Raw genomic sequence first — 26,248 nt, forward strand, 5'->3', positions numbered from 1 at the left:
TCATCCAAATTGGTGTTTAAGGGCTGAGATAAGCCCATGAGCACCAATGTAAGTGAAATTAAATGAGCCAATTGGCTCATTTTACTTTCACTTTCTGAGTAATGACGCTGACAGGCCATGCGCACCATTCGCCATTACACAGAAAAACCAACAGCCTTTGGTGTTGGGGAAGCTTTTCCTAAGCTTGAGGCTTAACATAATAAAAGAAAATCCCTCTGGTGCTAGCACCAGAGGGATTTCCTGCCTTGTGTGTGAGGACGGTCTGGAGCTGTTCCCAGCACACAAGCAATAGTGCAGAGGACGGCACAAAGCCGTCCTCCACACCAAAGCAGTTAAAGTATACATAATGAATTACCCATTTACATATCAGCTAAGATTACCAATTAATTTAAAAAATATATATATTTTCAGTATCATCCCCGTACATTCCTCTACAAACCCAATATCCCTACTAAAATACAAATTACTAACACAAACATAAAAAAATATATATATACAATTTAATTTACAGTTCAACCTAAATAAATAAAATAATTAAAAAATGTAAAGAGTATTTATTAATTACATTTTTAATGTACAATAAATATAAGTATATCTAAATGAAAGTAAGTATAATTTAATTAACTTCCCACCCTGTTCCACTATAAACCCATTTACCCACTGCTAAAAAATAAATTACTAACATACATTTAAAAAATAATGTAGAAATAAGAATTAACAAGTTAAACTTAAATAACTTTTTTTTTAAAGAAATATATTGAATAATCAATAAAATATGTAATAAAAAATAATTAGCATGAACATTAAATTATTTATAATTTAATTAACTTCCCACCATATTCCTCTACAAACCCAACCCGCTACTAGATAGTAAACTACTAATTACATTTTAAAACAAATTACACACTTAAAATTACAAAACTATACAAAAAAAAATCAATAGCAATTATACTAACAATACTAACACCTCAAATGAGTACATTAATAAATATTAAATTAATAAAACAATATTTATTAGAACTATATATACAGTACAAAGATCTTATAAGCGATACTATGTACCAAAAAAGATACTCTTACCTTCGATATTCTGCTCCACAATATTTTGGTAGTCACAATATTTTTTTGACATGATTTTCATGTCAGACGATATTTTTAGGATCCAATGCTCGTAATCCTTCTCTAATGTGAAGGAGAGGGACTGTGAAGGAACCAGGTGAGACTACTCGAAGCAGCCACTACGACATCAGGAGAGGCATGCACTTCTGATTGCTAAGTGAGGCTTGAGGTCTAAGAAGAGTCCCCAACACAGCTGACTGCTCTGATACCTGAACTAGAAAGTACTGGTGGGAATTCGATGGACCAAGCCACTTGTTTAGTGAAAAGAAGCATCCAGGCACTGGTGGAAACTGACTCCCAGTTAAGAGAAAACCTAAAGTATCATTAAGAGACTGCACTTACACAAGGACATCACCACTGCAACCTAGGGTGGGCATTGGTTGTGACTGGGTCCGAGGAAGTATCCAAGCCTCACGACTGCCTGGACCGTAGGCACCACGAGCACTGGAATGCCAACACAGCGTGCCCTTCAACAGTGCTGGTCCTGCCACTACTGGACTGATTGACAGGCACTGGCACTCTCAGCTAAACGTATCTGCTGGCTGGTGAAGGGACAGCCTTACTGGCAGTCAATTGGCTATGCCAGATGCACAACCCTGCTAACAGCGACACAAGCAGGTATGTTCTGCTCCCAAAGAACTACACAAGGCTGGCTGGACAGACACTGAACCTATAGGATTCTGAAAGAGCTATCTCCTGGGGCTATCAAGTGATTGTAAGTGAATTGAGCTAAAGAATTTCCCCATAAGGTCACAGAGATTTCCCTTCGTACGGTAACAGGCCAGTGTGCTTTACCACTATAGACTGTCTCCGAGAATACTGCGAATGCTGCTCACATTACTAAGAAATGCCCTCTGTTGATCATTGCTAACTGTGTGACTAGCAATAATGTATTTTTATTTCTCCCTAAAAGTACTGCCTGGACAGAGATCTACTGGTTGCTGTCTGATGTTTCTCGAGTGTAACCCTGACAGTCAAGTGCTAAAAAGGTGTGTACGAAACTGCCCCTTCTTCTAGTTACCCTCCCTCCTCTTTTTGACTGATATTGATGCTAACTTGACTGAGAGTGTGCTGGGATACTGCTAACCAGCCCCCAGCACCAATATTATTTCCCTAAAACTGTACCATTGTTTCCACAATTGGCACATCTCTGGCACACAAATAAGTCCCTTGTAAAAGGTACCAGTGGTACCAAGGGCTCTGTGGCCAGGGAGGGTCCCTAAGGGCTGCAGTGTGTTGTGCCCCCCTAAGGGATCCCTCACCAAACACATGCACACTGCCATTGCAGACTGTGTGTTGGTAGGGAGAAAAAGGCAAAGTCAACATGACATCCCTCTCAGAGTGTCGTGCCAACAAAACACTGCCTGTGGCACAGGTAAGTCCCCCCCTCTAGTAGGTTTTACAGCCCTAAAGCAAGGTGCACTATACCACATGTGAGGGCATAGCTGCATGAGTAACAGGCCCCTACAATGGCTAAGTCCATTTTTAGACATTGTGAGTGCAGTGTGGCCATATTAGGTACATGGGCTGGGAGTCTGACATTACAAACTCCACAGCTCCATGATGGCATCATTGAAGGCTGGGAAGTTTGGTATCAAACTTCTCAGCACACTAAACCCACACTGATGCCAGTGTTGGATGTATTTAATGAACACACAGAGGGCATCTTAGAGATGCCCCCTGTATTTTACCCAACCCTCTTGTGTAGGGCTGGCAAGTCTGCGCCAGCCTGCCACTAGAAGACACCTTTCAGACCCCATGGGGTGAGGGCCCTTCTGCTCTCTGGGGTCGGGAACAAGGCCTGCTCTGGGTGGAGGTGCTTCACACCTCCCCCCTGCAGGAACTGTAACGCTTGGTGGTGAGCCTCAAAGGCTCAGGCCTCCTGTTACAGTGCCCCAGGGCACTCCAGCTAGAGGAGATGCCAGCCCCAGGACCAAGCCCCAATTTTGGTGGCAAGTCCGGTGGTAAAATTAGGTAAAACAGGGAGGAGCGACCACTACAACTAGGACCACCCCTAAGGTGTCCAGAGATGAAGTGACCCCCTCCCTGCAGAATCCTCTATCATAGTTTGGAGGAGAGGGACCAATAGGGTTAGGAATGTGACCCCCTCCCCAAAGGGAGCGACACAGGAATGGTGTAGCCACCCTCGGGGACAGTAGCCCTAGGCTACTGCCCTCTGACCCCTGTAATGCCCCTAAATCTATGATTTAAGTGCTCCCCTGGACATGGCTCACCAGATTCCTTGCAACCTGAACAAGAAGAAACGAAAAGAAAGAAGGACAGCTAAGCCGAACCCCCAGCAGTGAAGTTTCCAAATGACAACTGACTTGGCCCAGCCTTAACGGCCTGTCTGAAACTTCAAGGACTCTGCTACCAGAAGGCGAGGCATCCAGCAGGCCCAGCGACCTCTCTAAACCCCCAGAGGACTGCCTGCCCACCAGAGGACCAATAACTCCTGAGGACAGCGGCCGTGTCCACATGATACCCTCCATAAGGACTCCAGAAGTGCCCCGGATCTGCGAGTCCTGCCCACTCTGCACCTGATGCCCAAGACCAGGGTCAAGGAAGCCCACCGGTCCACAGCAGGCCCCAGGTGATTCCGACCTTGTGTTTACCCTGGGTTGACCCCTCCTGGCCAACATGACCATGCAGCCTAAATCCGGAGGACCCCCCTGACCGCGAGAGAACCAGATGAGGATCCCTTACCCCTAAAGGTACCCCTGCACCTGCAGCCTCTGACCTTTGGGAATCCGACCATGGGTCCAGCAACGTTCAGCAGGCGGCCATCCCCCTTGTCCAACCTGAGGTTCCCGGAACCAACCACCTGACCCAGCCTGCAGCATCTTTGTGGCCCCCAGTGTCCCTCTATTGAAAAGCATTGGGAGCCTGATGCAGAGTTTGCACCCTGCACCCAGCCGCCCCTGTGCTGCTGAGGGTGTGTGTTTGGTGGTGACCTGTGGCCCCTCCAGGTGCTCACCTAAACCTCCCAGGTCTGCCAGCAGATCTGTTTCTGAGTGCCCACAGTCTCCATAGGATCCAATTCTAAATCTAACTCCAACTTTTACCTCTGCACCCGGCCGGCCCTGTGTTGCTGGGGGTGTAAGTTTGGGGTCATCTTGAACCCCCACCAGTGGACATCCTAACTCCCGGAGACTGAAACTGTAAGTTGAGTACTTACCTAAAAACTGCGCTAACACTTTTCCCCACCTACGACTGTTCTGAAAATTGCACTGTCAACTTTTAAAAATGAAAAGTGTTACTTCCTGTAAATCTTTTATTTGTGAAATCTAAACAAAGTGTCTTTGATACATTCCTCACTCCTCATCCCTACTTCTCATCCCTGTTTCTCATCCATCACGACTACTTCTCATCCATCATCCCTGCTTCTCTTCCATCATCCCTACTTCTCATCCATCATACATCATCCCTACTTCTCTTCGATCATCCCTACTTCTCATCCCTGCATCTCATCCCTGCTTCTCATCCTTCATCCCTACTTCTCATCCATCATACATCATCCCTACTTCTTCTCTATCATCCCTACTCCTCATCCATCATACATCATCCCTACTTCTCATCCATCATCTCTGCTTCTCTTCCATCATCCCTACTTCTCATCCATCATACATCACCCCTGCTCCTCATCTATCATCCCTGCATCATCCCTACTTCTCATCCTTCATACATCATCCCTACTTCTCATCTATCATCCCTGCATCTCTTCCATCATCCCTACTTCTCATCCATCATCCCTACTTCTCATCCATCATACATCATCCCTACTTCTCATCCATCATCCCTGCTTATCATACATCATCCCTACTTCTCATACATCATCCCTGCTTCTCTTCCATCATCCCTACTTCTCATCAATCATAAATCATCCCTACTTCTCATCTATCATCCCTACTTCTCATCTATCATACATCATCCCTACTTCTCATCCCCCATTCCTGCTTCTCATCCCTAATATTAATCCATCACCCCTACTTCTCATCCATCATCCTTACTTCTCATCCATCATACATCATTCTTACGACTCTTCCATCATCCCTACTTCTCTTCCATCATACCTACTTCTCATGCCTGCTTCTCATCCATCATCCCTACTCCTCATTCCTCAGTCATACCCACACATTTTTAGTTTTGGGAAACACACCTTCACACTGATTGACTGGCAACGCCAATCAGAGTTAGGAGAGAGGCCTGCATTCAATTTCACTGAAAAGCAGCCTTCTCATTGCATGTGCTAGGTGAAGAATGTGGAAAGGAAATGCAACTGTGTGTTTGTTTCCAGTTAATTCAAGACTATACAACATTTCATTTAATTAAGCTAAGTGTTTTTCTGTTTACACAGGCCTCTGCAGAAAAGTCTGCTGGTTTGGAAAATACAAGGAGCCCACAGCTTTGGCCATAAATCAGCTGGTGGAGAAAGGGTTATACAGTTCATATACAGTTCAATGTAAACCTTCGGGTTTTAGAAAAGATGATGGAAGAGAAGCAGGGATGATGGATGAGAAGTAGGGATGATGGATGAGAAGTAGGGATGATGTATGATGGATTAGAAGTAGGGATGATGGATGAGAAGTAGGGATGATGGAAGAGATGCAGGGATGATGGATGAGAAGTAGAGATGATGGAAGAGAAGCAGGGATGATGGATGAGAAGCAGTGATGATGTATGATGGATGAGAAGTAGGGATGATGGAAGAGATGCAGGGATGATAGATGAGAATTAGGGATGATATATGATGAATGAGAAGTAGGGATGATGGAAGAGATACAGGGATGATAGATGAGAAGTAGGGATGACGTATGATGGAGTTAGTCATTGACTGTGTGCCTCCCTTATTGATTGTGTGTGTACAACAAATGCTTTGCACTACCCTCTGATAAGCCTAACTGCTCGACCACACTACCACAAAAGAGACCGTTTGTATTATCTACTTTAGCCTCTGTTAAGCCTCTGGTGAACCCCTGGACTCTGTGCACACTATGGCCCTCATTCGGACCTTGGCGGGCGGCGGAGGCCGCCCGCCAAAGTCCCGCCGTCAGGTTACCGTACCGCGGTCGAAAGACCGCGGCAGTAATTCTGACTTTCCCGCTGGGCTGGCGGGCGGCCGCCTTCAGGCCACCCGCCAGCCCAGCGGGAAAGAGGCTTCCACGATGAAGCCGGCTCGGAATCGAGCCGGCGGAGTGGAAGCTGTGCGACAGGTGCAGTTGCACCCGTCGCGTATTTCACTGTCTGTGCAGCAGACAGTGAAATACATTTAGGGGCCCTCTTACGGGGGCCCCTGCAGTGCCCATGCCAGTGGCATGGGCACTGCAGGGGCCCCCAGGGGCCCCGCGACCCCCCCTACCGCCATCCGGTTCCCGGCGGGAGAACCGCCGGGAACTGGATGGCGGTAGGGGGGGTCGGAATCCCCTCGGCGGCGCAGCTAGCTGCGCCGCCTTGGAGGATTCCAATGGGCGGCGGTACACTGGCGGGAGACCGCCAGTGTTGCCGGTCCGACCGCGGCTTTACCGCCGCGGTCGGAATGCCCATTGGAGCACCGCCGGCCTGTCGGCGGTGCTCCCGCGGTCCTCCAACCCGGCGGTCATGGACCGCCAGGGTTGGAATGACCACCTATATCTCACTTTGATATAGTATATATAAAGCCAGCTTCCTACAGGGTGTAGTAGGGTTGAACCCCAGGAGGACACAAAGAGTAAACTGCTCTGATTCACATGAAATAAGCCCTGTAACCCCTGATTGCCATCAGACTTGTGAAAAAGGTATCACAGCTGCTCACTGTGGTGAACACTGTGGAATCTCTGGGACTAGTAGTTTTGAGGGGAGAAAGATCTCTAACTCATTAGAATGATATGGTAATCAGGAGAGAGACTGAGAGACAGAAAACCTGCCCGTTCTTAGACTAGAATATGGCCATTCCTCAGGCAGTCTGAGCTGAGAAACCGGCACACCTCCCAGAGACGCAACTTTCAATATAGAAGAGGGGCATTGGCATAGCAATGACTGCCTTAATATAATCACTGATCGATCAACTGTGTGTCTCTATGTAGTATTTTGGTGGAATGAAGTCAGGGCATTAAGTGGGCTGAAAAAAGTGAGCCGGTCTCTAAAAGGAGTGAGGCCTAAGAAGCGTGACTAGAAATCTTTCCAAGATGTGTGGCCTATGTAAATAAGGGTGTGTGTTAAAATCCTGTACTTCCCATAATGTGCCACACAACTAGAATTTTTGGTGCCTCTCTGAGTTGTCTTCTATTGGATTCAATAATACTACATAGTAAGGGACATGCACCAAAACAAGTCAGACCTATTGGCATTGCCAATGCGTGTTAACAATATCAGATAAATGAGTAACAACTGTGATTTAGTTGTGAATATTTATAACTGAAAATGTTTATATTCTGAAAATATGAGATTCTGAAATAGCCATTACACACATAATTGCAGCGCCCACTCATTAGTAAACACTACACTTTCGTTTACTTTCTCCATATCACTATTTTGACACTTGTGTACCGCCTTCGAACACGTTTGCCTAGAACTCCAATCACAATTGCCGCATATGACCACTGATGTACCATCTGCAGAGTGGCCAAGGATTGGATCTGCATGTGTTCTGAACACATCAACTCCAGAGCTTTCGATCTTGCCCCGTACAAACACCCACCCAAAACCTGAACTCACACAGGCACGTGGGAACGACTCAGTTCTCAGTATGCATGAAACAAGCGAAATATGATGCACGAAAATAATAAAAACCACACACTCTTAAAGAATGCAACATTGAGTAAAACGTGACTCTTACAGAATGCAAGATTAATTAAAACGTCAGATTTAAACAAGGACTCTGTCACTGCCCCGGTTTACCTTAATAGTTTTTAGAGCCATTGTTCAGAAATCGATTAGTTATTTCAGTTAAAAATAAGGTCATGTATTAGGGCAAGATAGGGACCTATCTCAATGTCCTGTTTAAATTCACTTAAAGCCCTGTGTCAAGTAATAGGCTCCACATATTCACTTGATAAATATTCCCCGGAGGAAGGTGAGTGTTAAGTTGGTTAGAATCACACACTTGTTGGTCAAGTGCCAACACTGCCAGTAGATTCCAGCTGCCAACGTTAGCAACTTAACTATTACACCATGTATCCTTCATAAATGATTTGACTGCATTTACAATGTGAACTGACGGCTATCCCTCTTTGCAAGATGTTTACTTTTTGATCCTTAATAAAAACGTTTTTAAATGTTTTATAAAAGTATAGACATAAGAAAAATGTTTGTTATGGCATATTCCGTACATAAATAAATGTGTGACTTGACTTGAAGCGCAGTCAGATGTAACGGTGACAAGACACTGCACCAAACATTAGTCCCGCTAACTATGAGAGACTCGTGTTGTGATTACATCTGTTGTGGTGACCCTGTAACTGTAATTAGAAATCCACTTCCTGGTTACGGTTTTACTGTGTTTTGCTGACTGGTCAGAGTTTCCGCCTTACTGTAAGATCGCTCACTTTTCATGCTGACAGCGGGTCAAATTGACTTACTTTTCACGCTAAAAACATGTTGGACATTCTCGATTACTGGTATTGCAGAAATGTCAGTGTTAGTTTGGAAATAGCACATCTTGAGTACCTCTCTAATATTGGTAGCTACTAATACAGTATGATTAGTAACACGAAACAACCATCGTTATGATGCACTACGTTTTCTAACGGAATAAGTTATCATAAGCAATGTTACAGTTATATAAATACTACCAAAACGCATTGTATGTAAACTGGAGAACGATTTTGAGGGCACCTTAGCGCAGAGCTAATCACAACACCCCCACAGTCCCGTCTAGGTCCCACCAAACCGTCACCATGTATTCACGTTGTGTCACCTAATATTGTGGCCCAAATGAATCTTGCCGGGTTGTAAATCAAGAAACCGTAGCTATCCATGGGCAATGAAATATATACAATAAGAATGTTACAAGAGGATGTGGCATAACGACCAGAACTGCCGACTTTGGAACTAGGTAACTATGTTCAAGTAACGGCGTCTGTTAGCGTGACCAGATTTTAAGGAGCAAAAATAGGGACAGGTCAGACATAAAAGTAGGACTAACGACTTTATACTCACTTTTATATCTGGCATGTCCCGTTTTTTGCGCAGCTTTATGAATGTGTGTCTATACATGTGCGTGTTTATATGTACATATACACACACATTTACAAGACTACACATATAAAATTAGGTATGGCTTGACCTCCCACCCTGCACCCCATTTACCTCTCTCTGATCCCCACTCCATCTCTCTGCTGGGAGCAGACAGGGGACTGTGTTGCATGATAGCAACAGATTAAATACTTTAACTATCTCATACTTTGTAGGCGCCTGTTAAAGGAGAGCATACCTTGAATGTATGCTTCCTTCGATAATCTGGCCTTTGTCCCAAAAAACGTGACATTTATGTAATGATCTGACCTTTGTCCCAAAAACCGTGACATTTGTTTAAAACTAAGAGAAGAGTCGGGACACCGGGACAGTCCTCTAAAAATCGGGACTGTCCGGGGAAATCCGGGACGTCTGGTCACCCTAGCGTCGGCTCACCAAGTCAACATCCTGTGATTCTGGGCAACTCACTTAGTCTCCATATGCCTAATAAATGTTGCTGTCCTTGTGTAATGGGACTGGTGCTCGTGGAAGGCGTTCTATTACCTTGGTGTCTTGTTAGCTCTGTATAGAACTGACAAGAAGCTGTCGCGTAATACACGCCATTTCACCAGCAATATGTACTTCACAAACTACATCTACCACTGTTAGAAAGGCAGAGGGGGAATAGTGGCTTTTTCATTTCACTACGTTAAGAAGCATAGCCGAGCCATCCCAGACCATCCCACAAAACGCGTGCTACTATCTTCCACTGAGCTTCCCTTTCCTCTCCACGCCCCTTCCGCCCCTCGGCATTTGAGAGGGCTTGGCCGCAAGGTGTGGGCCGCTGGCGCGGGCAGTGCTACCAGCGCGTGCAACACTTACGTATCCAAGGCCCGCCTGGGGGGCTTTCTGAGCAGCGGGCTCTTCACCTCCAGTCCGAGGCTCCTCCATTGCTTCTGCCCTGAGGTCGAGGAAGTGACCGGGCCCGCGGTACTCTTGAATTGCCAAAGTGAACGGGACGCAAGAAACACCCAAGAAGGGGAGGGTGTGAAAGCGGAGAGAAGCGCAGAATGAGGAAGTGCAGGGACAAAAATGCAAAACAGAACTGAAGCTGGGCGGCTGTGGGTGGCGACTGGTTTACTGACGCGAGGGTATGCGAGTCTTGTGGGTGCATGTGAGTGTTTTGCACTTTGGGACAACACGTCTGTGTTAATGCTACCGTGTTTCCTAGCTTGTTACGTATTTTTCACACTGGACCAAACTGTGGAGAGACCTTTCGGGTTCTAGCCATGCTAGAAACCAGAATTTTAGACTGCCCCATCCAGATTTCCCTAGTTTATCCTGTTTTCTTGAAGTTTGTATCTGGTTTCATGTTGTTGCGTTGGTGTCGTTAAATGCAGCAGGACCACAAGGGGTGGCAAATAACACGTGTTTTTATAAAGCTCATGCCACCACAGTTACTGCCTTTACGACTCACCACACCTCCCGCGCATCCCTCTCAGTACCGGGCAAGACATTTCATATTAGATTGATTGAAAACATTTATGCAGCAAGCCCCCTGAAGACGGTACAATATATAATTTTGATAAGAACCAATGATTACCCTGAGAACACTGTAATAAAGGTTTAATGAGCCTACACCTGACACAAGAGAGCTCCTACTTAGTAACGTGCCAGAAGTAAATGCTTTTTAGCTCCCGAAATGTCTCGACTGACTTCACAAACTGGTAGAGGCTGGGCAGGCAAACCACGGATTTGAGACTGAAATAAGAGAGCGAGTAGTCAGAGGAGTGAAGTAAAGGGGCTGGACCAATTCATCTTATACGGACACTCTAATGATGGACCGGAATACAGACGTTCCCTGTGAGAGGATATGGTGGCACGAAGAATGATTTCAAACACATCCTTGTCCCTACCTGTTCTGGTTCCCCGTTCTCGGAAGCCTTTGGGCATTCTTTGAGGAGTTCTTCCGCCTCTGGTGTACCCGTTGTCACGGCAGCCTGCTGACACAAAAGACAGATCAAGTTTACATTTCATCACTTGGTCGTTAAAGAGCAAACAGATTATCTTTGTCAGGCACGACATTGGCGACTGAACGAAGCGGATTGTCAGTTCTTTACCTGTAAATCTCGCCAGACATTGTAGACGTCACAAATGAGTACATTCTTCCCGACCACATTGCCTTTGGCTCTCAATACTGACACCTTCTGGGCGTGTATTCCACCAGTGGATGCATGCCTGGAATTCTATGCAGTGATCCCGCCCTCGGGAATACCAAGGGTAGTACCTCGGTACCTCTTGCCATCACATTTTAAAACAGGATTAGGGAGGCAAGAATGCGATAGATAAGGGACTGCATGATCTGGTAATGGGGTGAGAACAAGCCTTAATGCTGTGTGCAGGAATTGTAATTGCACATTGGCACCTCTACCTGGCTGAGAACAACTCTACCCTGTAATTAACTGCTCGTAATCTTCCAAGGACCCCCCAAAATACACTATCCATAATATGTTTATGGCGCATGTACCAGATGTCAACTACACAGGTATGTTGGGTGGTGTATAGGAGCGGTTTGAGTGGATTTTTCCACTCGCATTAAAAGATGGTGAAAACCAATTAATATGTGGTAATTGTTTCTTGGTAATATGGTCAAAGTGATGGGTTTCTTGGTAATGTGTTAGCTTATTTTCACAGAGATCGCATGGCACAGTTTTTATACTGTGATGAACCATGTCTCCCCACAATGGCCCTTACTTGCAGTTTGGAAGCTAGGCAAATCTCAAGGCTTTAGAGAGCAAGAGGCTATCAGGTATACAAGACAACATACGTCAAGACAGTCAAAAAGATATAAGAATACAGTCTATGAATATTCTAATCATAAGACAAGTGTATTACCTTACAAAATAAAGTATAATATTTCGACTGGGATCAAATGTACTAACCGGCCAATTGGACACTGTGATTAGAGGTTAACTATAAAGTGTATTATAGTCAACATGTAAACGGATGGGTTACAGAGGAGGTATCATACCCAAGGAGGGCACACTCAGCCCGTGATATTAATGATGAACAATTCTACTAAGAAGATTTTAGGAACATACTAGTGTCCACCATGCTCTTTCATGGGTTACAGGTCTGACTAATTCTTCAAGTTAATAGTAGTTTTAGGTAGGCATCATGCTGCAGATTGTGCTATACTCCAGAAACCAGGAACACCTGCCATTTAGGTGTCCTTTCGGCAGTTAGGTAGGCAAGAACTGAACTGGTAAAGTGGGCAGCTTGATTACCTCCACCAGAAGAGGACAGAGAAGTGTTCTTTTATTGCAGACAAAGTGAAATATTGTAACCATTGTTGACAAAACTTCCCCATGTTATGAGTAGTGACAGCTCCTGAATGTTGGGACTGGACTAACAAGAGTCCGATCTGCTTGCTATAAAGCCCGATGAGGAGTTTAAAAAAAGTGCATGACAACCATTTCTGTCCACTGGCCATAATAACCTGATTTGGACGTGAAAGTGTTGAATTAAAAGTACCATCCTGTACCATGCCACTTAGTTGTTCTTCAGTGTAATTGACAATGTGTTGCCAAGTCTGGAAATGTGCAATAGATGGAATACTGGGCACATTCATCTCTTTAATTTTTGCTAGCCCCAAGCAAGTAGTTTGCTGCACTGTGTTGTTCAGAAAAATCATCTGTATTGGAATCAAAAATGATTTTAAATAAGACATCTATGCCCTGCACTTGTCAATGTTTTGTACCCGAAACTGATTTTAAATCAGTTGTTTCTTTCAAATATTCATAGCCTTTAATTGCTAGGTGGGAAACAAATTCATTTGATTAAATTAATTTTGTCTGGGTCAGCATGTTTTTCCTCACTTTTGTAGGGGTAAAATTTTATAAGAATAACACACAAGATCTGAGGTATCATGCCCACACAACTATGCACATTCGTGCAAATATGTTTTGGGGCTACCCATTGGTGGAGTTGGGCAATGTTCCCATTGTGTGTAAATAAAAACTGTATGCACAATACCAGCTCTATGTAAATAGTGGTGGGTATAGTGATGGTAATAAAACATTATCACCATAAATAGCAGAATTCATGTATATTTCCTCACGTTCAAATACAGCAGTCAAGCTCAGATAACATTGAAGTCACTGTTTTTACCCCCCATTCGTCAGCAATAAGACTTTGGGTGATGATGTAATCCATAAAGGCTTTAAAAGCATAAGGAATCTGCAGAGTTTTTTGTAGGACCAAAATATCTTACAGGACTTTATCCCAAACAGTTCCATCAGGGACTGGAAAAGCAGAAATGTTCGCAAAAAACAGGTCTCTTCGCACTTTGTGTGAAGACGAAAGAGATTTCAACACCTCTGCTACCTGTTCTACAGCAGAGCATTCTGGAAGATAATGTCCATTCATATGCTAGAAGAAAACTGCCACAAATCCAATCCACAAAAACAGGAAAAGCAACAAAATGGTAATCCACATGTAAGACCATGGAGGAATGAGATAAGTGTGTTTCAGTGAGTGAAGAAAATCTCATACGCAGTGTAGTGAAATGTGGGAAGAATCCGCAGAGAAGTCAACAATGCCGACAAAATAACCAGAAGCAGTTTGTGTGAAAACAGGAGCCTCAACTGGTGAAAAAGAACTGGCAGACACCGCCTAAGGTGCTTCATAAACAACTCTCTTGCTTTGAGTTTCAGTAGAAAACTGTACACTTACATCTGATGTAGTTCCTGCATTTGCAGTGTTAATAGGAATCAACAAAAGTTCATTATCAGCCCTCTCCAGCTGGTGGGGGGGTTTGGAATATATTGGTATTACTCAATACTTATAGAGGTCTCTCCTGTAGTGCAGTGAGAAGAGTTAGGGAACTACTCAGGAGTCCTCGTGGCCTACTGTGTACAATGGGCCATATGATGGAATTTTACTTGACCAATTGAAACAAATATTTTGTCTTCACAACCACCGAGTGGTAGCAAAATCACAGTTCTGGTACCTTGAATGCTGAGGACTGGCACTGGTGCACGGTATGATGGGCCAAACTCCTTCTTTACTGCAATCTTCTCTCAATCTGGATCGCCAGTTTTTGGAACCTAGCGGGAAGGTGCTTATTGCTCCTTCACTCCTTCAGTGGGCAAACGTTTAAATTGTTCTGTAGAATGCTCATCCCAGAAGTCTTGTAGTTCCTTTAAGACAGTGAAACATTCATTTATGTCAATAGGTGTGTAAGGCATATCTGCTGCCTCTGCGCCAGGACTGTCAAGATCTGGAATTTACATCTTGATACCAAAGAGGACCCTGTAGGGCAGGGGTCTTCAAACTGGGGGCCGAGCCCCCCTAGGGGGGCCTCAAGTGATCCCAGGGGGGGCGCCAGGCTCTGGCCAAAAGAAGCATTTCACAGATAACAGTGTTTTGTTTTAAGCAGAAATATGTTATTGCATTTTTAAAATGGCAATAGTTCTTATCTGCAATGTTTAAATATATCTAGACATATTTAAACATTGCCATCTTTATAAATTATTTGTGAAACATTCTGAAGGGGGGCCCAGTGATTTTTATTTTTCAACTGGGGGGGGCGCGGCATTAAAAAGTTTGGAGACCTCTGCTGTAGGGGGTTTGGCCACCCAAAGATCGTCTAGGCAGAGGTTATTTAATGCTCTCCGGACTCCATACAAATGAAACCAACTATGACCGGAACCTAATAATCTAGCTGTTAAAGGTTGCTTTAAGTCATGGTTCTCCTTCACCACAATCAAATTTCCCTCAGGGTGATGTGGAGAGGAATAATGGACAGCTATTCCCAGTGTTCCCATAGTATCCCTATAAGCCTTACAGGCAAAAACAGGCCCCTGGGCCCTGTGGAATGCAGCTACTGCATATGTCCCAAGAAAGACTTGCAAATCTTTAATAAAACTGCAAGCATCAGCTGATCACTGTGGCCACACCTCTAGAAATGTGGAGCAAGAATCTACAGCAATGGCCACCCTGCACACCAACTGTGGCACAATGGGAGTCAGACCTTGACAGGTGCCAGCGAACTGATAAAGTGGTGTATCAGACCCAGGGATGCCCTCACAGACAGAAGAAATCATGTGGAGTAGGGCCAGGGGGAACATGAGTCATGAATTGTAACATCCGCACCCACTGCGGGAGGAGGGAGGAAAGTTAGAGAATGTAAGATATGTATTGAAGTAAAAGTGCTTGGGCCGTAAAAGTGCCAAATGATGTAAAGCTTAGATCAATGTGGCAAATTAAAATTGATACAATCACCACCGCTGAACTACGCGGACCTGTAATTGTAAATTATATGCATGATACCTCGAGCTTGGTTTTAATAGAAAGAATTTATAAAAAAAAAAAATCTACAGCAAGTAGAATAAATTTAAATGCACCATCTGAATTTAAGGGACCGCAATGATCTAGGTACAACCATTGAAGTGGTTTGTTTGAAACTAAGAGGGATGTCTGGGGTGGGCGTGTAATGGTGGAACTGTGAATTTGTTTGCAAATGTCACAACTAAGGATATATTGTTTTGTCTGTTTGTACAGGCCCTGCCACCAATAGCGCTTCTGTAGTAGGGAAACTAAGGCCCCAGCACCAGCATGGAGACATGCTACATTCTCATGGCCAGCTAATATTTGTTCTAGCCTGTGGTCCCCGTTGGGTGTCACACGATCACCCACCCCAGGGGTGGTAGCAAAAGGAATATTTTGGGCACTGAAGTGGTAGAAATATTTTGCAGGCTATGCTTTCGGTAATGGGGTGCAGTTGCTTGGACCATTAACAGTAGCCAGGATATCTTCATCCACCCCCATATGAGAAGGAGAATCACAGCAACAGTTGCAATCTAGGCTGCAGATGTGGCTGCTTCAGTGTTTTTTTGGTGGATGCAAAACACATTTCAGAATTAGAATGTAAATGTGATTTATATGCAGGGAGCACTGTGTCGCCCTCATTAAATTTGACACGTGTAACTGGTTGAACCCACAATTATATGGATTACCAAATTTGTTTTGTTTACACATGTGTAGGTGTTTAGATGCTATCATGCCATTTTGTAGTGATCTGAGAATCTGTGTATGTACTGATGTCCGATATGTAATGGAAAAGTCTGGGCAATCTAAATCATATAATGGTTTTATGTGTTGTGCATAATCTGGCATGCCAAAACTGAAGTATCCTAACAAGGATTGTAATTTTTTAATGGTGTTTGGGGGATGTAGAAGATCACAATTCTGTAGGAAATGTGGTGCTAGTCTCTTTCCCTCATTTGATAAATTGCTAGCCTAAAAATAGGACACATAAAAAGGCAGTTTTCATTTTTTAATTACATTTGTAGCCATGTTAAGCAAATCCCAAAACAATGCAATCTACTCTGGCTAGATGTGTGTTTAAGTCAGCACCTGTGAGATATATATCATCAACACAGGACAATGCTTCTGGATCAGTATCATGTCGAATTGATGTTACTTGGTCAGCAAACAGTCCAGGACTGTTCTTATAACCCTGAAGGAGCCGACAAAAAACAGTGGTCTGAGCCTAGGAAGGAGAAGGCAGTTAAATCTCCGCGTTCAAGCTGTTTTGGCAGAAAAACCCATTGAAAATATCCAGGGTTGTATGGTATTCTTTTTACAGAGAATATTGTTCATTAAATCCGTACTGAAATTATTAATTTCAAATGTGTGTGTGTGTGTGCCTGTTTAAATGTCTATAATCTAAGTCTATGCTATAGGAATGATCTGGTTTAGCTACCAGGAATTAAGGGTTATTCTGTGGTTGCGTTTACAGGCAGGCCGGACCTTATGGGTGTAATGTGGCAAGGCGAATCCTTACCCCAGCCTGCATTTTTGCAGTACAATGATGGGGCTTTTGTAAGAGACCATTCTTCAGCATATGCTTGTTTAACCTCTTCAGGAACAAGAATGGAGAAAGACGGTAGTATTACATTTTCCCCCTGTGGGACTGTTCTAACAAACTCTGGGGGCCAATCAACATCCGCTAAGAGAATGTCATTGCTAAGTGTTGAATTTTCCCAGAATATTACTTTAATAGTATGCATTATTTCACCCTCTATTTGAATATTTAGTTTATAAACTGTCTGGAGGTAAGAGCTGCTTATCTGGGGTATCTACTTCAATTAAGTCATTAGTTGCTTTTGCATCCAGAAACTCTTGAAGACTCTTCCGAACTATTGTGACCTCTGCCATGCTGTCAAGCAGAGTCACTGTCCACCTCTGTTCTAAAGGAGCGTTCACAATATGTGTGGCATATTTAGCCAAAATACCAGAAAACTTCTTTTTTAATTGGGGTTTTTGTTGTTGAAGTTTCTCTTGCTTTTTTATGATGATGTCAGACGGGCACTGTGAGACGTTTTTCAATTTCACATATTTTTTAATTTCACATTCTCTTCTTGTCTACGTTCTGAATATCTCCTCTCTCTCTCTGATTGTTTGCCTGATGAGTCCTGAAAGGTTCAAGAATAACGTGTATCAGTATACTAATACCTACCAGGCTATTTTAATGTATCACGGCTACATAAATTATGATGTTTATCAGAGGTCTGCGGTTGCAGAGATTCACCCCGTGATTTTAATTATTCTGTATTTTTCTGCTTATCCTAGTGTTTTTTAGAATCTCTGGTGATTGTTTGGTAATGTCCTTTTCAGAACTACTTTTAATCTGTGGTATATTTGGCCTGGCTCCCAAATTATCTCAACCTATGGACGTATAGGGTCACCAATAATTTCTGGTAATTTGCACTCCTGGTTTGCAACTGCGGCATGCGCAAGGTGTTGGCAGATTGCCAGCACTGCTGCTTCCCTTTTAATATTGTTTAATATAATTGAGGATACTTTGGCAAACTTGTCAATTAGTTCAATCTCCAAATCCAGGGCAGGGACAGCCCCAAATTCATTTTGAATCAGTTTTAGCACATCATGCAAAACAGCAAGTGATGGTTTTTAGACCTGGCATCCTTAGGGTGGTCTTACCCCAGATGTTTTACCTTTACCGCCTGTTTTGTTGCTGTAACCTTTTGTTGGCCTTAGGACTCTGAGCACTTTACCACTTCTAACCAGTGCTAAAGTGCATGTGCTTCTCCCCTAAATATGGTAACATTGGTGTATCCACAACTGGCATATTTATTTAATTTATATGTAAGTCCCTTGTAAAGTGGTATACCATACTTAGGCCCTGTAAAATAAATGCTACTAGTGGGCCTGAAGCACGGATTGTGCCACCCACTTAAGTAGCCCCTTAAACATGTCTCAGGCCTGCCACTGCAGAGCCTGTGTGTGCAATTTCACTGCCACCTCGACTTGGCATTCAAAACCTCTTGCCAAGCCTTGAACTCCCCTTTTCTTGCATATAAGTCACCCCTAAGGTGACAGAATTGGCCATAGGGCAAGGTAACATGCAAGTAAAAGGCAGGACGTGTACTTTTTAGTTTTTTATGTCCTGGTAATGAAAACTCCCAAAGTCATTTTTCATCACTGTGAGGCCTGCTCCTCTCATAGGCCAGCATTGGGAATTCCATAAAATACTTTAAAGCTGTAATTCCTGATCTGAGAGGAGTATCTGCATCATGTTTGGTATCATTGGAATGGTAATAATAAATCCTCTTTACTAGTAAAGCCAGATTTATTATTATTACATTAGAAATGCCACATTTAGAAAATGGACATTTCTCTGTCCTCAATGTCCTGTGTGCCAATAGCATGTCTCCAACACATGTCTGGCCTGGGCTAGGTGACAGCTATACTTGTGGGCTTGCCGCCCACTTTTGCCAAGAAGTTCAGAGCAGCTTCCTTGCAGCCGGCTGCCCACTTTTCCCAAGGATCGCAAAGCGGCTTCCCTGCAGCTTGCTACCTGCTTTTACTGCTATCTGGTGCTGCTGGTCTACTGACACCTGCCCCGCAGGTTGGATAGTTTTATGTGCTAGGGAGAGACTTAATCAAGGACACAACACCCGTCCGTTTCCTTGGAAAGAGCAGGACTGGAGTATTACAGTAATTTACTCAAACGAAGGGCCCTACACATTGCAGAATTCCCCTCGTCATCTTAAACCACTTAACTTGTTACAAGCACTGTTTTCATAACTTTGAAAAGTGAAATATCTTAATTGGCTTTTTGTCGCTTGGGTCTTATTTTTAATAGGGAAAGTTTTTCTATTTTCCTAACACTGTGTGGAGTCGTTTTTGTTGTGTTCTCATTGTGATTGCTATAGGTGTGTTGCACAAATACCTTACACATTGCCTTCTAAGTTAAGCCTGCCTGCTCTGCGTCAAGCTACCAGAGGGTGGGCACAGGTTAATTTAAGTTGTTTATTTGACTTACCCTGACCAGGATTGCAGTCCCTATTTGGCCAGGGTGTATACCCCTACCAATTAGAGACCTAATTTCTAACACTGGTGTACAATGTGTTATGGTATAGATTGCAGGGAAGACTGTGCTCCAAGTTGCATAGTGGTCTATGGGGGGAACCATACTAAGTGGGAAGCAGATAGTGAGACTTCTATGTTTATCCTGGGTGCCTAATGGGGAAACATCACTTCAAGCTGATTTGTTTTTTTGTGCAATCCAGAACAGAATTTCCTCTCATCTGGTGGGTATTTGACCTATAATAGCATTGATAGTTACAGGACTAATCCCAGGCACAGCTGTGGCTGTACACCATGAACATCCCTCGCTGGGGCAGTTGTTATTGTACGCATAACAAACTGCGTAAAATGCCTGAACAGTCTAACTAGACCGTTATATAGTTGGTGTAAATCGCTCGCATTTAGTTGGTGTGTGGCCGGCTAGGACTGGCCTTGTAGCCCCGTCATTGCTGAGGGGACGCAGTGTAATGTTTTGTGATACATGTGGTAGGATGCCTTAGGACCAATTTTGATATTCCCTACATTTTAAGGTTATTTCTAAATCATTATAAGCTCTGTATTGGCTTGGTGAGGCAGCTTCAGTGCATGTAAGAAATGTTTGTGTGTTAACGTCAACTGCAGGAAAAGTAACCCATGAGTAAAATACTTAAGATTTATAAGCTTTGTGAGCCTTAACCACAAATGATACATCTCCACGACCCATTAGTTGCCCATGTAATGTTAAGTGTGCTGTAACAGCAGGTCTGCAATTAGCAGGAATATTAATAACATTTGCCATTTTAATTAATGGAATTAGAGAGGGAAAATACTCTAGTGGGGTATCCTTTTAAATGCTCAGGTTTGAACAACCTACAAACAAATATAAGTACTTCCTATAATGCTAAGGAGGATTAATTCCCAGCACCACAGATGTCTACATTTTACGGTGAATAGGGGACATTGGGCACACACAAGCACTACTCAGGAGACCTGTTAAATAAGTAGAACCTGACCCATACACATTGGTGGCGCCATGTTATATGGTTCCCACTAAAAAGGTAGAACTGCGTATTAGGGTGATAGAACTTCAGGATGAGAGGACTGAGTCAATCTACACCATCAGGAACTTGTGAGACAATTCCTAGCTAGTGCACAGTGTCTCACCTGAACCCCCAACCTTCCCAGGGTAATAGATGATTTTTGCAAACTCGAACATGACACTGACTCCCTAGGAAGTTGTGGAAACAGATCTTACTCTTTTGTTGTTCTACTCATGTATGCCCAGGTTAAACACAAGAAAGATACGAATAAAGGTTTTCAAACATTTATAGAAACAATTGTATTCTTGCACGGAGAATAAGCTGCGATTATTAGGCAGATGAAACAAAGCATTGTAACTAGCATTACTATCATGGTGAAAAGAATAAATAGTCCAACTATGGTAATCTTAGATCTATATCTTCCTACCTATTACTATCTACACAGTAAGAGCATAGCAGGTGTACTCCTCTGCCACTGCCCGATCAAGGAGAATAGCCTGAGACCGCCATACCTGGAAACCTGAGGCAAGATAAGCATCAGCAGAGCTGCATGTTGAATACAGGATTCCTTCCAAGACAGTAGTGGCCGACGTGCTCCTCTGATACCTGTAGAGCAGGGCATGTCTTATATAATCGAAACAACACTGTGTTAGAGGCACAGTTCTGATGCAATGATTTGTCTAGAAGTTAGACTCTGTCTCTGAATGGGCTACGGAGGCACTAGAATATCTTGTTCTGTTTTCCTAGCCTTGAATAGAGTGTACAGATTACATAGTGAGAGAGGCCTTCCAAAAAAAAGCAACATACTCAGTGTCTCCTCAGAATAAAACCATGCAAGCATAAAGTGTGTAAAATATAATTGCTGAAAACAATGTCAGCCTAAAAGGTGTAAAATGTAAAATTTAAAACTAAGCTAAGATGGAAAACCAGAGTGGGCCCAAGAAGGCCTCATGACACACTGGCTTCCTCTGGTTTACCAGTCCGATTGACCCTGGATATTGGTTTGCTACACTATCCAACTGCTTGTGCTGCCTCATTGGAACCAGGCTGCTCAAAGAGCTGCTGGGTTGATGACTTTGTGATATGCTGGAGTGCTGGGGAATGTACTATTGGACCCTTGAAAGATGCTTCTTGTTAAAGCTTTCCAATGCCTTCCAAGGCTAAAGACAAGTATCTCTCAGTGACCAAACAGGGCCCCACAAATAAATATGCCCAGTCAGGCAGCCCTGGCCAGCCACCCTCATTGACTGTGGCCAGCAGTGAGCCATCGCAGATTGATCCAATTGCACCTAGTAACCCTGAAACAATCACCATCCTACAGGCCATCAAAGGTGTGTGAAATGTTTTACAAATCCACTTGTCTAAGGACAAACTGCAACTCAAATCTACTTGTCCTGTAAAGCAATCCAATTGTCCATTTATTCCCTAATTCAGTTAAAGGGCCTGGCACATATAGGGTGCTGGCTCATTGTATTTCATTGAAAGTGCAAAACAAAATGAATACTTCACACTAATTATGCTGAGGTAAATCTATTCCTTTGACTGTAAAGATATTTCATTTGTGGGGAGAGCCTAATGTTGGTCTGTGTGCAACATTGGTGCATTTTAGGAGTAAGTATTTATATTTTGGTTTCTACTTAATATACCCAGTGACCCTGCGGTATAGAGGTAATCCTACCGATGCACTACTTAAAGGGACCTTTTCATTAGAATTTGGTACCTGCGAAATACAAATGACATACAGACCATTAGAGTAGATGCATAAACCTACTTATCTATAACAGCAACTGGAGCCTGTAACCAATAAAGTACACAAATCCCTGCTGTGGGTGCAGTTACCCACTGTTTAGCCATACTTGAATTACAGCCTGGTGGCCTGTAAGGATACACTTTGTCTTTCTGTCTCACACGTAGATTGATGGGTGCTGGAAAGGGTCACGTGGAGTAAAATCCTCTTTACAGAACAACTGATTCTGAACTGGAGATCATAGAGCTCTCAATATCAGAGCTGAAAGGCCCTATTCCAACTCCACCATCACATACTCACCTTGAAAAGACACAGAACCTCATGAAAAGCAGCATGCAGAGTACCATACACAGTACACACGTCCTCCAAGCTCTTGGGGGAATCTAAGGGTTATGAGGCAAGGATGGAGATGCTGAAGGGCGTGTTCCTAGGAGCACTCTGCTTTGTGTGGTTCCCTCACAGCATCAAGTGTGCGCTTTCTGTGAAATTCCTAGATGGGTGGTTGCAGACTGTGAACCCTACAGGACATTGTTCCCCGTTCTACGTTATTGAGCGTGCGCACAGAAAGCTCTCACCGAAGCTGCTGCCTGGCACTTTCCCCACACTGTAATCACCCACTGCTTGCATTATAAAGACAGAGATGAAATCCTACATTATATCTGTGAACAAGATAGCCTGGGTTATGATTGAAAGCGAATTATGATTTTTCCAAATTTCCCATGATTAGTTCAGAAGCAGAGGAGATCCTCCGAGCAGGCCAAAAGAAAATTCAGGGCCATTAAAATAGGCTATATGCTCTTCTTTCCGGCGCAATTAAAGGCTTCATTCCAGTACAGCACGTTCTTCCTAAACTGTCTCGGAATGGTGAAAAAGGGACACGACATCCGACAGCATCAACAGTTGTCTGTAGGTGACAAATCAACCGTGATTTCTGAAACCACACCAACTAAAAATACTTACTATGTAGCTCCCAGTAGGAACCGTTCTTGACAAGGAGCAGAGGCCTGGATGCTCGGACCCGACAATGTCCTAACTGAATTGATCACTTCAGTCTGGATGAAAGCCACACAGATAATCCTGCTACTTAGTAATTTTCAGACTCACTTAAGTCACAACTACTCGGTGACTTTTTTACATAGGGTTTGAAATGTGGGGAGGAGCAAGATGGCCCCTGCACATGATTCACCTCTCTTGTGCTTAGGCTGCAATCACTACTGTTGGTGTTATGGCGGAGGGTTGTTGGGGTATGCAACATTTTAGGACCGAATTGTGGCATCCTGCATGTGGTTACCGCCAATGTCCGCTTTATTAACATAAGGCCACTGTGATGCAGTAGGGGGCAATTGGCTTGTTATATGCAGAGATGTGTGCACATGTGAGTTCTGCCCATGTGAGACTACCATGATCCATCATGTGCAGCCTAGGAACTGCACACAGATAGCCCTGCGGAGAGGGGACTCTGCAGCGGTTGATATAGACCTGAGGTATGCCTAATAATAGTAGTGGGCACTCACTGGTAAAGTCGTTCTGGGTTACTGTTTTGTCTGCAGTGACACTTTATTATATAGATGGGAGAAATCTGCCTTAGCGTGCAGTTTTGCTTCCCTTTGGCCTACAGAGTCCAACAAGATTTCGGACTTGGGAGGAAAGTGTGCACCAAGATGAATTTTATATATATATATTTTTCATGGTATTTTCACTTACCTTGCAGCGCAGACATGGAACACGCTACCTACGCACCTCAGGCTGGTCCCCTCGCTGAATCAGTTCAAGAAGGAACTCAAGATCTGGCTCTTCGACTGATCAGCACCCTTACGACAGAGCCTTGAGACCTCCTGGGTGAGAAGCAGAGCTTTACAAATCACTGACTGATTGGCGAGGGTGCAAGTTATAGTTACCTTAGGGCACGAGTTACAGTTACTTAAGATAACTCTAACTATAACAGAGAATTTCTATGGTTTTGTACTTTTAAAATGTGAGCCTAACGATAACCTCGCTGTAACCTTTGGTTTTGGAAAGTGAATTTCTATGTTTTAAAAAAAATTGATTTCCTAACTTCAACGTCCCTGTAACCTTTGTTTTGTTTCTTTAACGTTAAGCCAACCCCCCATAACCACCCAAACTTGCAGCTCACACAGCCTTCTGCAGTGCGCAGTAGTGGGGGTTGGCTGCTGTGACTGGCCTTTGGCCAAGCCCTGCAGCCAACTGCTATATCCACCCAACCCTGTGCTGCACACAGCCTTCAACCATGCACAGCGGTAGCTGGCCGCAGGTAAACATGCTGACCTCCCCAGGCCGATCTCCACCCGGGGACCCCATCCTCCAGGGCACGGCCTAAATATTTCTTTTGACAGGAGGGGGACCACGTTGCTCCCATCACCAGGCCCGGGGACATCATCCACCCAGGCCCTGCCTAAATATAAAATTTGTTTGGGAGGGACGGAGGCTGTGCAGCCCCCATCCCCAGCCCAATCTCAGCCTTGGGGGAACCAATCCCCTGGGAATCAGCCTAATTATTAATTTTTGTGGGGGGAGGAGGCAGGCTGTGTGCCCACCCCCCTCCACAGGCCGATCTCAGCCTTGGGGACCCCATCCCCAAGGCTCGGCCTAATTATTTTTTTTTTTGGGGAGGGGATATGTGGAATATTGGATTTGGTCTGGTGAGTTGGTGGTCCCCAGGGCTCTGGGGGGGGAGGGGGCAGCCCCCTGCAGTACATTTAATTTGAGCCCCGGTGACCTGGCTGTCCTCGGGGCTGAAGGTGGGGTGCATGGCCCACCCGCATTAGATTTCATTGAAGTCCCAGGGAGGAGGTGGTGCCTGGGGAAATAATAAACCCAGGAGGGGGACCCCGTGCACCTGGGTCCCCGGGGACCTGGCTCACCAAGGGGCTTTAAAAAAGAAGTGTGGGAGACCGTGCTTGTTTCTTTTTTTTTTTTTTTTACCATGAATTTGGGGCAAGCATTTTTAAAAAAACAGCTTTTTCGCTCTGGTAGGGTAAGTCTGGATGTCCCTTCTCTGGTCTTTTTTCCTTTTTTTCGCGTTTTTTGTTGGGACTCGGCTGAAGCTCCATCCTAAAATGGCTGCCAACACTTCCTGGTCGAAGTGTTGGCAGACAATCACAGCTGTGCATTTCCCTGAACAAGCTGGCCATTATTTGTGAAGTCATTGGGGAGGATTAGCGACCCTAGATTTACAGAAGTATTTTTCCCTTTAACTTCTCTTAAAGTACTGAACGGATCCACACCAAATAACAAAAAGTGTAATCTGCATACTGAAAGCTAGCTTTATGTCAAATTGGTGTAATTCCATCCACTGGTTCGGGCTGTAGTCGTGTTCAAAACTCCTATGGGAATTAACGTGGGAAACACACCTTTTTTGACGTGAGAGAGAGAGAGATTGCTATATAGATATACATACACATACCTCATATCTTATGGATCGTTCAGAACAAAGACCGCCACAACAAAGTAGTAATTCACAGGACTTCCCTCTGAACCTGCGGAGGAAAGGGCAAGGAAGAATATCTGTCTGTTAATTAACTATAATGCTGTACCAAAGATGTGACAGCCCAGGCCGAATGAACAAAGGATGTAGCCCAGACAACTGGAGTCAACATGGGAGGGGGCTCCTCTTTGAAGTTTTGGTGGGAAAGACCCATGCAGTGATGTCAATTAGGGATGGAGCTAAGGCTCTCAGAGGAGTTGTGACAGTGATAGCTGGATGCTACCATATTGAACTGTTCCAGCATGCTGTACACAAGAGTTGGGACAGGGGTGTAGAGGTGATGTGGCACCCTCGGATTCGCCAAGCTTCTAG

General features: G+C 44.1%; 1 protein-coding gene across 5 annotated transcripts in view; it reads right to left on the reverse strand.

Annotated features, from left to right (window-relative positions):
• Nucleotides 1–26,248, reverse strand: part of ARHGAP9 (Rho GTPase activating protein 9) — a 956,751-nt gene that overhangs the window by 705,199 nt on the left and 225,304 nt on the right. For 3 of the 5 annotated variants that reach the window (XM_069230799.1, XM_069230802.1, XM_069230801.1), the window contains one exon: nt 11,187–11,273. In XM_069230799.1, the coding sequence (XP_069086900.1) occupies nt 11,187–11,273 (87 nt within the window). Of the gene's footprint in view, nt 1–10,152; nt 10,313–11,186; nt 11,274–26,248 lie in introns of those variants that run through there. The other 2 variants (XM_069230800.1, XM_069230803.1) reach the window with 2 other exon arrangements.

This window comes from Pleurodeles waltl, chromosome 4_2, assembly GCF_031143425.1.
Source record: "Pleurodeles waltl isolate 20211129_DDA chromosome 4_2, aPleWal1.hap1.20221129, whole genome shotgun sequence".
Lineage (NCBI taxonomy): Eukaryota > Metazoa > Chordata > Amphibia > Caudata > Salamandridae > Pleurodeles > Pleurodeles waltl.